At 34.0% G+C, this 13,910-nt stretch overlaps 3 protein-coding genes and 1 long non-coding RNA gene across 5 annotated transcripts; 2 read left to right on the top strand and 2 right to left on the bottom strand.

Moving 5' to 3' along the window:
- The first annotated feature begins 645 nt into the window (after nucleotides 1-645).
- LOC105829662 (N-alpha-acetyltransferase 30) lies at nucleotides 646-4,123 on the top strand. Its single transcript, XM_012668690.3, has 3 exons — nucleotides 646-1,319; nucleotides 1,716-1,894; nucleotides 2,097-4,123. Exons 1-3 carry the CDS (start codon nucleotides 1,016-1,018, stop codon nucleotides 2,412-2,414), a joined length of 801 nt encoding a protein of 266 aa, XP_012524144.1. The 5' UTR covers nucleotides 646-1,015; the 3' UTR covers nucleotides 2,415-4,123.
- On the bottom strand, nucleotides 3,433-5,418 carry LOC118644674. Its single transcript, XR_004962420.1, has 2 exons — nucleotides 5,328-5,418; nucleotides 3,433-5,194 (listed from the first exon to the last, which is right to left on the bottom strand). It is a non-coding gene; the product is annotated as an uncharacterized LOC118644674 (long non-coding RNA).
- A 35-nt stretch (nucleotides 5,419-5,453) lies between these two features.
- On the top strand, nucleotides 5,454-11,460 carry LOC105829649 (ATP-dependent RNA helicase WM6). 2 transcript variants are annotated; one of them, XM_012668680.3, is made up of 11 exons: nucleotides 5,454-5,583; nucleotides 6,476-6,708; nucleotides 7,017-7,237; nucleotides 7,503-7,686; nucleotides 7,880-7,998; nucleotides 9,678-9,809; nucleotides 10,132-10,278; nucleotides 10,390-10,527; nucleotides 10,765-10,882; nucleotides 10,963-11,023; nucleotides 11,108-11,458. In XM_012668680.3, the coding sequence occupies exons 2-10, from the start codon at nucleotides 6,507-6,509 to the stop codon at nucleotides 10,974-10,976; spliced, it is 1,275 nt and encodes a 424-aa protein (XP_012524134.1). In that variant the 5' UTR covers nucleotides 5,454-5,583; nucleotides 6,476-6,506; the 3' UTR covers nucleotides 10,977-11,023; nucleotides 11,108-11,458. The 2 variants fall into 2 exon arrangements, with proteins under 2 accessions (XP_012524134.1, XP_012524127.1); XM_012668673.3 differs by lacking the exon at nucleotides 5,454-5,583 and adding an exon at nucleotides 5,603-6,016 and having other exon boundaries at nucleotides 11,108-11,460.
- Nucleotides 11,461-11,573: 113 nt separating this feature from the next.
- On the bottom strand, nucleotides 11,574-13,753 carry LOC105829642 (U6 snRNA-associated Sm-like protein LSm4). The gene is made up of 5 exons (XM_012668663.3): nucleotides 13,619-13,753; nucleotides 13,502-13,543; nucleotides 13,305-13,403; nucleotides 12,358-12,535; nucleotides 11,574-12,098 (listed from the first exon to the last, which is right to left on the bottom strand). The coding sequence occupies exons 1-5, from the start codon at nucleotides 13,619-13,621 to the stop codon at nucleotides 11,998-12,000; spliced, it is 423 nt and encodes a 140-aa protein (XP_012524117.1). The 5' UTR covers nucleotides 13,622-13,753; the 3' UTR covers nucleotides 11,574-11,997.
- Between the last annotated feature and the right edge of the window lie 157 nt (nucleotides 13,754-13,910).

Below are 13,910 nucleotides of genomic sequence, written 5' to 3'. Positions count from 1 at the left end.
TCAGCGTGAAAAGGCACCTTTAGTCATGTGTCTTTTGACGCTGAAAATAAGTGTCAAGCGCAAGTGACGCGCTTGATGAGAACACACCTTAGGACGGGATTCATAGACCAATCTTAAGCTCAAGCATTGTCTTAAGTCTAGCTTCGAGCCGACTTGAGACTTACTTAACCAATGAAATAACAGCATTGACGTCTCAAGATCGTACTTAAGCTGGAACTTGAATAAGGCCGGAATTCATAGTCGAATCTTATTCAAGTTCCAGCTTAAGCACGATCTTGAGACGTCAATGCTGTTATTTCATTGGTTAAGTAAGTCTTAAGTCGGCTCGAAGCTAGACTTAAGACAATGCTTGAGCTTAAGATCGGTCTATGAATCCCGTCCTAAGATTCGACTATGAATTCCGGCCTTAATTGTTACAATAGCCTTGTTTGTTTTGTCTGTTCTGGGTTTGCTTCGAGTAGACTCAGAACAAACAAAACAAACAATATTAATAACTTTGTTTTTTCGGACATTACATCGTTTTTGAAAAAATTTTAGTAAAAATTTGTTGTGCGACACACAATTAATCCTCTGATTGGTCGAACTCCGATTTTCAATCCTCTCGCGATCCGAAGGTACGTTTTTTCCTATTCACATGCGAGTCTCGAGAAGATTCGTGTTCCGTGACTGAATTCAGTAGTCACCGCAGAAAATCCAATATGGTGTCCGTTGTTCAGCGGTTTACCTCGAATGTCCGTATCTCGGGATAGAATCGTCGCACGGCGACCGCGTGGTTAGCGACAATTATGAAAATTCGATTGAAGGCACCACGCCGCACGTGAGAACTCTCATGCCACTGCGTCCCACGCGCGATCGACGGCCGTGAAGGGATCCGGAGGACGCCTCGAGGACGAGTGCGGGGCCGAGAGCCAGCCCCTCCGTTTGTCCTCTTCCTCGGCGCGCGCGGAAAGAAAGACAATTTCGAGGAAGATAAAGGAAGAGTGGCGAAATATCAAAGGGGAAAAGAAAAAAAAAGATGAACACCGATAAGATGGAGGGTGGCACGGGAGTGAATAATCCGGAGGAGCAGTCGGCTAGCAAAATCAAGGCGATGAAACGGGACTCGATAGCAGACGTCACGACTCTAGACATAAAGTCACGTCTCAGTCTGGAGACGGCGACGACTACTATGACGGAGGCTTGCGAAGGCAGCGAGCCGCCGCATGTCAACGGAGTGGTCCAGGTGAACGGTATCTGCGACTCCCCGCAAAGAACTGCCGCCGTCAACGATCTCTCCCTTCAATCTAAAACAATGGAAACTAGTCATTTAAACCAACATGGTATATAACAGCCAACTCTCTCGTGCAATATATATACGATAAATAAACTCTCAGTTCACAGGAGTAACGATAGAATGGAGAAAAAGAAAAAAATCATTCTTCATTCATCACTCTATCTGTTGTTCTCAATCTTGTGGGTGCTGGACCTTTATGTTTTCTTTTATTAATATAAGATATCCAGTTAAACGCTGGTTTAAAAGTATTTTCCTCGTATCTGAAATTTCATCTATCAAGCTTTGAAATTTTATGTGAACTGTAACTTGAATCTGAGATGTTATTTATCATGTTTAGAAAAATATGATTCAGTTGGAGTAATTTTTACATAGTGTACAATGCTGTGTACGCTATACTAGGAAAAATAGGTGAAAAACGTTTGGTCTTCTTGTTATGTTGCAGAACAAGCAACGGGAACGTTATCCATGGAAAGTAAAGACAACGATATCCGATACGTTAGCTATACAAGTGAATTACAAATGCCTGATATTATGAAATTAATACAGAAGGACCTAAGTGAGCCGTATTCTATTTACACGTATAGATATTTTATTCATAACTGGCCGAAATTGTGCTTCCTGGTACGTGCTCTTCCTAGAAACTTCCTAGCTTACATTAATGTTAACTCAAACTAATACGCATGATATTGCGATGTTAACAGAGATGTTGCAGATTCTGGATAATATATATTGATATTTTAAATTACGAATGTACGAAAAAATCACAGAGAACTTAGTTTGATTCTATGTATAGAATTTATAGAAAGTTTTGTTTGTCAATCAGGCGATGCATGGTGAGGAGTGCGTTGGTGCCATCGTCTGCAAGCTGGATATCCATAGAAAGGTGATAAAGCGCGGCTACATCGCAATGCTGGCCGTTGATGTAAAGTACCGAAAGCGGAAGATTGGGTCGAATTTGGTGAGGCAGGCTATTCAAGCGATGGTTGAAGATGACGCGGACGAGGTGGTATTGGAAACGGAGATCACCAACAGGCCGGCGCTACGCCTATACGAGAATCTTGGATTTGTGCGGGATAAACGATTATTTCGATATTACTTAAACGGCGTGGACGCGTTGCGACTGAAATTATGGCTCAGGTGAAATTCATCTGTGTGCTTATGTCAATAGGTATATTTAAATAATTGCAATGTTGAAGAGAGATGTAACATCTATGCTCTACGTACAATCAGGCAAAAACGAACCGACATTAATGTCAAAGAGAGTATGTGTCTTTATGTGCACGAAGCTACGTGTTTTTCTGATTGCAATATGAAATTTCCTTTCTAGAAAGAATTGATTTTAGTTAGGTCATCTGTGACTAAAATATGATGGATAAACTCTATATTGTGACAAGATTTTTTTCTGCTTTTCTTGAAAATCATTTTAACAAATCTATTTTTTCCATACTGTGTGAGATAAATGAAATATCTCTAACAGCCTATTATGATGGTACACCTTTCGAGGGTGAAACGCATATGTACAGAGAGTAATTTGTTAATAGTGCCTAACTGTTGCCTGACTAGTTAGTTATTTTGTTATGAATTTGCTGCAATTCCTTTGATATTAATGTCAGCAGTTGAGATAGATTTCAATTGCAGCTTGAAGATGTAAAAGTAACGAGTGATAAAGAAGAAACAAAATCGAGACTGTGAGAAGTACTGAGGAAAAACAATGTCTATATCTTGCCGGGGCTCACATTGATAAAATGCGCATTTTGTTGAAGTGTGTACAAGCTTCCGAAGATTAATTCGAAAGAAGTTCATAAGTTACAATTACTTACACTGACTTACTGCATGGAGATTTGTTCTAAGACTAAACATATACAAGGATCATATATTTTGCCACAAACGGGTATAATTAATTATATATACAGCGTTAATTTTAATGGCTGTTCCATGGCTTTTACCATGAGAGATGGGATTATCGACTGCAATACAAAGTTTGGACAGCCATTAAAATTCACCCTGTATATACATATATATATATATATATATATAGTATATACGATATATATTTTAATTATACCTTGAATTACAAATTTTTAAGACTTGTGAAAAGCAATCAAAAAAGTTCATACGATTTATTTGGCCTTGTCAAGACTAGTTTCGTAATTTATTTATTTATTTTTTTCAGAAACGGAGTTTGAATACTAATTTTATTACTTGATTTATTAGATGATGAGAGATTCGATTTATAAATATTGAGGTATAATCTTTAATCAAGAGAAAAAAGCGATTTGGCTACAGTAAGTTGTAAAGTAATGTTTGAGATGTAATCAATAAAAGGCCGTGAGATATTTGTATAAATTTTGTTTATTGTCATTTAATGTTTCTAATGGATGCCATTAGTTTATTTTAATTAGTTGTTCAACATAACGATTATAAAGAATTACATTCAATAACGTTCTGTAAAAATTATACATTATATGACAAATTGTTGTATAATATTGCGTCGAGCGTACAATTTTGTCAGTGTGAACGGCAAAAATGAAAAAAATGATGAAGAAAGATGAAAAGAAACAAAGGCCAACGGACGACGGCGAAACATTAGGAAAAGTATTTCCGTTTAAAATTGTAAAGTGATACACGGAAATATATTGATATATATATAAATATATATGAACAAAATACAGATATGGACAAAAAAACAAAAAAATTATTGTTTACGAAATTGAGATGTTGCGCGAGGAAGTGTGCCTCACGCGGTTAACGCAGTTGAGGGATGATGTGCGCATTACTGTCTACCTATAATATCTATCTTTGTATAAAATAAATGCGAAGCACAGATCATAATGTAACTATTAAAAAAAATGTAAAAATGTTAATAAAAATACATAAATGTTTTTACATGCGCCTCGTTTATATTAACCGTTCGTCTGCTTGTTGTAATTACACGTACTTGGATATTATTACTATATTTTTTAATACTTTACTCAAACGGAGTGTCTATATTACCTAGAAAAATTTAGAAAACCTGGAATTCTCAGTGTTTTTTCTTGTTTGGAAAATTAGTGAATTCTCAAGGAACTTTTGTTGAAATGTGATTGGACTTTACTTTTGGATCCAACCAATTACTACTATTGAGTTCTTTATAAGTAATTATTATTTTAAATACATTTCTTAATAAATTTTTTTTTTCATAAATACAAATATTAAAAAAATTAAATTTTTTAATATGCACACACGTATTACTAATGTGAAATATAAATACTCTACATATACACTGCATGTAAAGTGTAGTTTACATATCTATTTAAACAATGATTTGTAGAGCATAAAAAATTCAGAAAATAAAAAATATGTTGTTAAAAAAATTTTTTTTTTTTAACTAAAGTCAGATATGTTAACAAAATTCTATATAATTTAATTTATACTTTTTCTATATTATTTTATATATTATACTTTTTCTACATTTATTAAATTTATGATAATTTGAATGTATATATGAAAAATTTGTGTAAATCTTAACATAAACAACATATAAATAATCCATAGTTGTAATCTTGAAATGTACGGCAACCCTGCTTTATATTTAAAACACTTATAAAAATATTAGCATATTTTTGGTTTTTCTATCCTATTCTATCCTTCAGTGGATAACCATCAGATGCATCATAATCAAAAAAATTACGACAAACACTTATGTATATATGCAATTTACATTTTAAAGAAGAAAATTATATATCAGTAACTAATGCACTTTTTACCATATTTGTTATAATTTTTTATAAACATTGAAACAGCCGAAGTTTGTGCGCTTTCACTTTCATTCGAAGTTTGAACAACTTTACGTACCTCTGCTCTCAGTGGTTTCAGCTTGTTCGCTTAAGGGGGCGTTTCAGTCGTTTAACATGCCGAATGAACTCTCTGGGGGGCTCGATTCTTGAATTCATTCGCAAAAGAAACGTATTTGCAAATTTTGTTCTTACAAAACAGTTGGAAATTTATTGGCTATCGTATGGTTTTTAACCAATAAACTTGCAACTTTTCTGTTAGAGTGGGTATTTGCGCATACGTTTCTCTTGCAAATGAATTGAATCGGGCCTCTGCTGTGAATTCGCCATAATCACAACTCGATACCGCTCTACGTATTTCCTTCGTCATAGGCGTGGGCGCGACGTAGCATCTCGTGATGTCGCCAGTGTCGCTATAAGCGTCGGCGTGGCGTCGGTTTCGGCTCGGTCGGTTGGTTGATTGATCCGGGTTGGTGGAGTCTGTTGGAGTCAGTTGGAGTCATTCACGGACTGTCGGTGTTGCACGTTATATATACGGTAAGTGAAAGAACCGCGCCAATCTCTGTAATCCGAGTCGCGTTGTCAATAAAAAAAACGATCCGCTTTCGAGACCCGCAAAATAACGTTCCGTGTGTCCCCGGTCATCGATAAAATTCCATATTTTCACCGCACGTCGCGTAGCGGGTGCTGCAGCGCCAGATTGTCCTTGAGACGCTGGAGGCGATCTTTCGATGAGTGTCGCGTGGCGTTCTGTGAATTCTCGCTAATTTGTAACTATATCGTCGATAAGCGCATCGCCACTTATCATTGTTCTGCATTGTCCCGTCGACGTCCTACGAACTCCGATCGCGCGCGGTGCATTTTAACGGGCGATCGGTCTGGCTTTCAGTGCGCAACGCGTTAGGTCCGCCATTACGCGACGCTTTTCCGGCAAAATCATTAATCCCGTGCAGAGCGATATGTTCCGGTAGTACGTATGCATTTATGTTTTCGTGGATAACTTGTCGCGGCGTTGCTTACGAAAAACGGATTTTACATTCTCGAGACGCGATATTAATTTAGCAAATTTATACTTTCGTCGTTAATTTTCAATAAGGATTCACGCCATGATCCTTAAACAAGTAAATCGATTCGTCGTTTTTTGTAATTGTTATATAATCGAAATTAATTTGAGCGGTTACAATTTTACACATTTTTGTTTAAATATATAAAAATTGTTTATTAATATATTTGTTACATTTATTAGAATATTTTTTTGCAGTATATCAAAAATATATATGGAAAAACATGAAAAAATTACAAGAAAAAATTAATCTATAAGATTTGGTTTTCTTGTTTCCTTTTCTTTGTGACGAGTGATTTTCTAATTTCCAAATCCATATTTTCTTTAATTTGTGTAATTACATTACAAATTTTATTTTAACTTTAGCAAACCTATTGGAGTGATCAGTCACTATACAATGGCGGATAACGATGATCTTCTGGATTATGAGGACGAAGAGCAGACTGAGCAAGTAGTTGATGGAAGTGGAGATGTTCCTGCTAAGAAGGAAGTCAAGGGCACATATGTCTCTATCCATAGCAGTGGTTTCAGAGATTTCCTTCTCAAGCCAGAAATTCTTCGCGCCATTGTTGACTGTGGCTTTGAGCATCCATCTGAAGGTAAATGATGGTTTCATTAGAACAATGGCTATTTAGAAATATCATCCGAATGCCTTATTTTATCCTTGTTCATTGAATGTGAAACAAGGATAAAATATCTAAAGGTACTCGAGTGATATTTTTGAATGCAACTGATTTTATTGTTATTTAATAAGATATACAATGATGAGTACATTTATAATGCTAGATAGGGACAGCTGAAGTTTCATGATCGAGATAAGCATTTCTGATACAGCTTTTTTCTCTTAACTGCATGTGATATTTTTATACAATGTATTAATGACATATATGAATTTCCTTACTTACAGTACAGCACGAATGTATCCCACAAGCTGTTCTTGGTATGGATATCCTGTGCCAAGCAAAATCAGGTATGGGGAAGACAGCTGTGTTCGTGTTAGCCACTCTCCAACAATTGGAATTGACGGAAAACCAAGTCTATGTCTTAGTAATGTGTCACACTCGAGAACTGGCTTTTCAAATCAGTAAAGAATATGAGAGGTTTAGCAAGTATATGCCGCATGTAAAGGTAAATTCTATTGCAGGTCTTTTATTGCATTAATTATGTATGAATAAGTAAAAAAATAAATATTGCTCATCTTTCAAAACTGTCCCTTTTTATAAAAATTTATACTGATATACATAAATTCTTTAATATCACATATATTTAAAGTTTTTACAGTAGAAATAAACTTGATATTTTTACTTTTTAATTAATCGATATTTTTATACTATTATAAAAATAGGAAGGTCTATATCCTAGTCTTTACAATTAAATTTTTCTTTTATTATAGGTTGGTGTATTCTTTGGAGGTTTACCTATCCAGAAAGACGAAGAGGTCCTGAAAACTGTGTGTCCTCATATCGTTGTTGGCACACCTGGCCGTATCCTTGCTCTTGTGCGCAACAAGAAATTGAATTTGAAGCACCTGAAACACTTTATACTTGACGAATGCGACAAGATGCTTGAGTTACTAGGTGCGTAACAAAATTGACTTGTTAATTTACTTAAAATATTTGAAAAAAATTTTTACATGATGTATGAAACAGTCTTAGCCTCACCATGATGACTACATTTTCCACTACCCACTCTTAACTGAGCGATTTAAAAAAAATCTATGTTTATCATCTCATTTTGAATGATAAATAATTAGTTGCGCTATTGTTGCAGATATGCGCCGGGACGTACAGGAAATATTCAGAAGCACGCCACACAGCAAGCAAGTCATGATGTTCAGTGCCACGCTGTCCAAGGAGATACGTCCTGTCTGCAAAAAGTTCATGCAAGATGTAATTACACAATCTTCCTCCTCACTTCTACGATCTACGATTGCTTCTACCTCGTTGGCATATTTGTGTCAGCCAGGACAAAGCTCAGGCCACACTATAAATATCAATGTCGGCGCATCCGCGGGTTAGGCGATTTGGCCGCTGCTTTGAAGAAACGAGAGTATTGAATTTACAAAAAAAAAAAAAGAATCTCGTTTGATAAACGGTGCAATCATATACTCGACCCTCATATCCAACATAATATCGCTGCTCCTTCCGATTCTGATTTCGAATCTAAACTATCTCTGATGTCATCTGCACATACATATATGGAGGGAAAGAGTATTTGTCTATAAAATCGAGTCTTCAACCGTTTGACACGCGGTATTCGAGAGATTCGCGTTAGAGTTTCAATCGATAAAAAGTCCTTTAATTCGTTAGTTGCTACGCATTTAAGGCAGAGCACATTATAAAGATAAATGACATATTAGGGCATATAATGGGAGGGAGGGGAGGATAGGGATATTAAATATTTCTACTTATGAATTCAGGGGGTTCATTAGAATAGAATTAGAAATCACTTGTGGGTGGGGGGCCAAGAAGATTTCAAGACAACCTGAAGACAGAAGAGCGCAAGAAAGAAGATGCAAGAGGATACTTATTGGGAAATGGTTAGGATTAGTCAGGGAAAGGAAATGTGTAAAATGGAGGGGCGTAGCATAGAGCTCTATCATATTCACGTTTATCCAATTCATCGCAGATTAAAAGTACACATTGTATTAAAGTTTTTTTTATTTCGTGTTTCGTGCAAGTTTCGATTGCAATCACGGTCTTTTATTACGAAGTGCAATCAACGAGGAAGCAAGTGCTGTGCATGAATCGAGCGATTTCGTGTCGCGGTTGTAGAGTCAATCGTGAATGCTAAATAAACGCGTAAGATCTTCGTGTTTCCGCGAATCGCGCTCTTTTATTTCACACGAGTGACGGAAGTCGTTTCGGGTCGCGGCTTAGCGGAGAAATACCGGAAGTGAAAAGCGTCTATACCAACCAGAGAGTAATACGAGAGTCGATTCTGGGCATCTTAATGTGCCAGAAATTTGGGAGAGAAGATATTTTTGGCATCGAGTGGCCAGCGGATGTGACCGAACGTTCTGAGTGCTATCCTCTTAAGTTCACGTTGGAGCAAACTGCTGAGTTTTCATTGTTGGCACTACCCAAAGATGGAAGTCGCCGGACCGTATGTAATCTGTATGACTTAATCTCGATCGACGATTACGCTCCGCAACTGAAAAATGCGGGAGTCTCTCGCCGAGACTTTATACGGATATAATACGGTAACTTTAACGAATCTAACATTGTCTTCGAAGGAAGAAAAAATTATATACTTGGAAGTACATTTACGAGAAAGAAAGAGGAACAAATGGTTTAGCTTTGTCTTTTTTATCTCTTAAAGATTTTGTATTTAAAAATCGTTTTTATTTTTGCAAACGATACGGGAGTTGCATTTAGAAATAGTATCATTTTAGTTCACTGATTTTTGAACGATATCCCTTCACTGTACATTTGATCGCACGATTTTCAGAAACGGTCAAAACTAGATGAGATTACATCGAAACTGTCTGCAGAATCTTGCAGTCTGAAAATCACTTGTTATAGACGCTGTAGTTTATTGGTTTTATGAAATGACTTTCTTTGTGCAGCCCATGGAGGTCTATGTCGATGATGAAGCAAAGCTCACTTTGAATGGTCTCCAGCAGCATTACGTTAAATTGAAGGAGAATGAGAAGAACAAGAAGTTGTTCGAACTACTTGATGTACTTGAGTTTAATCAGGTTTGTTTGCAAACTAGGACAGTCTACAGTGGATAATATGCACTTTTATTATTGTGGAGAATCTTTACGTGATGATACAACTGTTTTCTTATCTTCCTGTGCTGACTATCTTATCACTACTCACCAATTCTGATGAAGATTCTTCCAAGAATTTACTTCAAAGATAATCACTTCAAAGAATGGTTTTAAAATGGAATATTTAATTCACTTAGCAAGTTTTTGATGTTTGATATTAATGTAAAAGATATTAGAAATATTTCTTCTAGAGATACACCAATGACATTGTCAATGTGATTTACCTTTAAATGATTGCTTTGCATAGGTTGTCATATTTGTGAAGTCTGTGCAAAGATGTATGGCTTTAGCGCAACTTCTGACGGAACAGAATTTCCCTGCGATTGGGATTCATCGGGGCATGACACAAGAAGAGAGATTGTCCAGATATCAACAGTTTAAGGATTTCCAGAAAGTAAGCAATTTGTTCATAAAGTTCCACGAGGTTTCAATATTTGTACAATATGAATTTAATCTGGTACAGTCTGTGAAAGATATAATTAAAAAACCAAGTAATATCTTTTAGCGTATTTTGGTAGCAACAAACTTGTTTGGAAGAGGCATGGACATAGAACGGGTAAACATTGTTTTTAACTATGATATGCCAGAAGATTCTGACACATACCTGCACAGAGTGGCGCGTGCTGGGCGTTTTGGCACAAAGGTAATAAATTTTGCTTTTTTTGACTTTCATGATAATCTTTCATTGAATATTCGAACACGATTATATACGTACTTTGAAATCTGTATAAGATTTTTTAAACAAAGCAAATTTTCATAAAATTAAAACAAAAGCGAAGCGTTTAAATATTTGTTGGCAATTTATTCGAGCTACATAATTATTTTAAATCTTTAATATAATCATTGATTCTGCACATTTACTTATTTGGGAATGTTTCAGGGCCTTGCCATTACATTTGTAAGCGACGAGAGTGACGCCAAGATATTGAATGATGTTCAAGAGAGGTTTGACGTAAATATTACAGAATTACCGGACGAAATCGATCTCGCTTCATATAGTAAGTTTAATTTTTTGAAAACTTAATTTATAACTTGTTCAACAAATTAAAAGTACATTGATCGATATTTATATTTTCAGTTGAGGGACGATGAATTAATACACTAAATTACAATACGATATTTTAAAACACATAATTTAAGTGAGTACATTTAATTAATTAGATATAATATTAAATATAAATTCATATTAAATTACATTTTAATTTTTTTTCTTTTTTTTACAGTATCTTATTCCATTTAATCTTAAGAATGGGCACCAAATAACAGTTAACAGATATGTAAGAGAAATGTAATTGCATTCACTGCAAGAAATTGTGTTTTGTAAAAGTTTGTCAGCTATTTTCAAAGAAATTTCAATAGAAATATGATCAAGCAAAGTAACATTATATTATAATTATAGCTACTTTGACAGTAAATACAATAAATTGATACTGATAAAAATGTAAATTACATGTCTTATTCCATTTATTAGAAAATAAGTGTTATGTAGAGTTTGAAGAGTAATAGTCGTTTCATCTTTAATCTTGTAAGAATTGTGGACTATTAAAATAAAAATATCCTTTTATAAATAAATATATTTCCTGTGTTAAATAATAATTTACCATATGCTTCAATTAAAACTAAAGTTTTATTTAGTCTGATTTTAAACTAAAATTAAAACATTCCACGATTGAGATAAAAATATTAATGTATTGGAATTATATTAGTTTTATTTTTTTTCTCGAAATTATACAGAACTGTACAGAATAGTCATGGAAATGTTTGCTATTTATTTAAGATTCTTACGATTATTTATATTAATTTTGTTACAATGAAGATGATTTGCGCGAAAAGAAATTAAATGAGAAAGTTTTAAAATATATTGTCACTAAAACCAAAAAAAGAACCATGCTAATATGTAACTAAAATGTAATGTAAGTAAAATTAAGTACAGCGTGATTCAAATAAGTTCTATATGCCTTTGTAGCTTCGCATAAATCAAGATATCAAGTTTACATGTATCAGAATACATGAAGATATGGAATTAGGTAGCGAAAAATCTTTACTAAAAAAGATTTCCAAGATATTTGAATAGAAAATGATGCAATTGAATTGAAATAAAAATACTATTTATTTATTTTTGTCTTGGTTTATTTTGTGATTTATTGCCAACTTGCGTGCTACCCCCACGACCCAATGGTGCCGGACCTCTTCCTCCTCCTCTGCCGAAAGTACCTGTAAAGCACAACGATCGATAAAGATTTCCAGAGATTGTTTATTATTATCTTCTTTAAGACAGAATATCTTCCATAAGGACACAATTTATTTGTGTCTGTGAAGCATAATTTTCAGAAAATCTTTTATTTAATGAGTGTAATTCGTAAACTATAGAGTATGTTAATAATTTCGTCGAAGGAAACTTTACTAAAAATCAACAATTTACAGAAAAACATTCTCCACATAAAGGTTATAATTTTGAGCAAGATTACATTACCTCTACCACTGCCGCGTCCCCTTTGACTTTGGCCTCGACCTTTCATCTCGCCACGTCCTCTGGATTTCATCTGTATGTCCTCCTTTACCATATCTATTACTTCATCAGGAATTCTTAAATACTTTATTGTGCTGCCTCTTATGTAGCATTCTGGCATCCTCCAGAATTTATCGCCATCCTAATACATAATTATCAGATTTGAATAAGTTAAATATCTGTAGTTTAACTCTTGTAGGACTAATAGATAATCAGATTACAAATTAAAAATACTTCTGATTATTTTTTTTATTAGCAAGAAACATGAAGTTAATGTAAATGCTAGATTATATTAGATACTATATAAATCAAGGTTGTACATTTTAAAATTACATTTACATGGATTACTTACGCATTATTTACATTACGTTAATCTTTTTTATGCAAACTATACAAGAAATGTAAATTAATATAAATTGGATAACAATACAAAAAAGTAATTTTAATATAATTTCAATATAAAATAAAAATATGTATCAAAATTAAAAAAACTATAATTTTTATTACTTTCTAAATCTCCTATAATCCATAAATTATTTATATAAACAACATATAAACTGTAGTTTATGCCACATACATCATGTATTTATATTGTGTTTATGCTTGAACAGCCGACCTTATTACAAGTAACATTAAAACTTGTTTAATGTAACTCAATTTCAAATTTGGTTTAACTTTTGTCTTTTTTTAGTTCTTAGAACTAAAAAATTAAGCAATATTGATACAAAAATACTTTAAGGCCTGAATATTTTAAGTTTATACTAACAAATTTTGCTCGATTTGAGGTTTTATTGTAAAAGAAACAATTCCAATAATTTTTTATACAAATATATTTTTCACAAATCCGTCTAGTTAAATTTAAGATAGGCGAAGTAAACAAAAAGTCTTTCTAGACAACGATATATTCTTACCCTTGAAGTACATATAACCTCTCTCAGGTTGATGTTCATCCAGTTATCGCAGCTGACTAAATGGCCGTTGTACGTCTCCCCATTTTTCAGTTCCACCAGCTGCAATAAAAGACTTAGTTGAATTATTAATATAGTAATATACAGGGAGTCTTTAACATTCTTCTTTAAGAAATATTACGCAAAAGTCCACAACTTACCATAGGGTGATTTTGCGCAGTTTTCAGCAAGGTTAGAGGTAACTGGAAATAGTTAAGTAATAATGTATTAAAAGGGTGAGGCTGACCTCTTAATTAGAATGAGAATAACAAGCTTACCATTATTATAATTGATTGAAACCCACTTCTTGAAGGTTAGGCGTCAACAGTCCATTAATTTGAAAATAATCGTCTGCGAGATCATGAGCGCCAACTACCGGTGAGATTTTATTCCGAATTTCACGACGCTTTCCACTTTACAAAAAAGAATTTAAACATGCATGAATATGAAAACAAATATTGCATAAATTATTTAAATTAAATAGTTGAAAGATTTTATCGCATGTGAGTTGAACTAAACATTCATTTAAACGAATAAATAAATATATATGAAAAAATATACTTTTTTTAA

This window comes from Monomorium pharaonis, chromosome 3 (genome assembly GCF_013373865.1).
Source record: "Monomorium pharaonis isolate MP-MQ-018 chromosome 3, ASM1337386v2, whole genome shotgun sequence".
Lineage (NCBI taxonomy): Eukaryota > Metazoa > Arthropoda > Insecta > Hymenoptera > Formicidae > Monomorium > Monomorium pharaonis.
The sequence above is the reverse complement of the archived record's forward strand: the minus strand, read 5'-3'. Positions and strand labels throughout refer to the sequence as shown.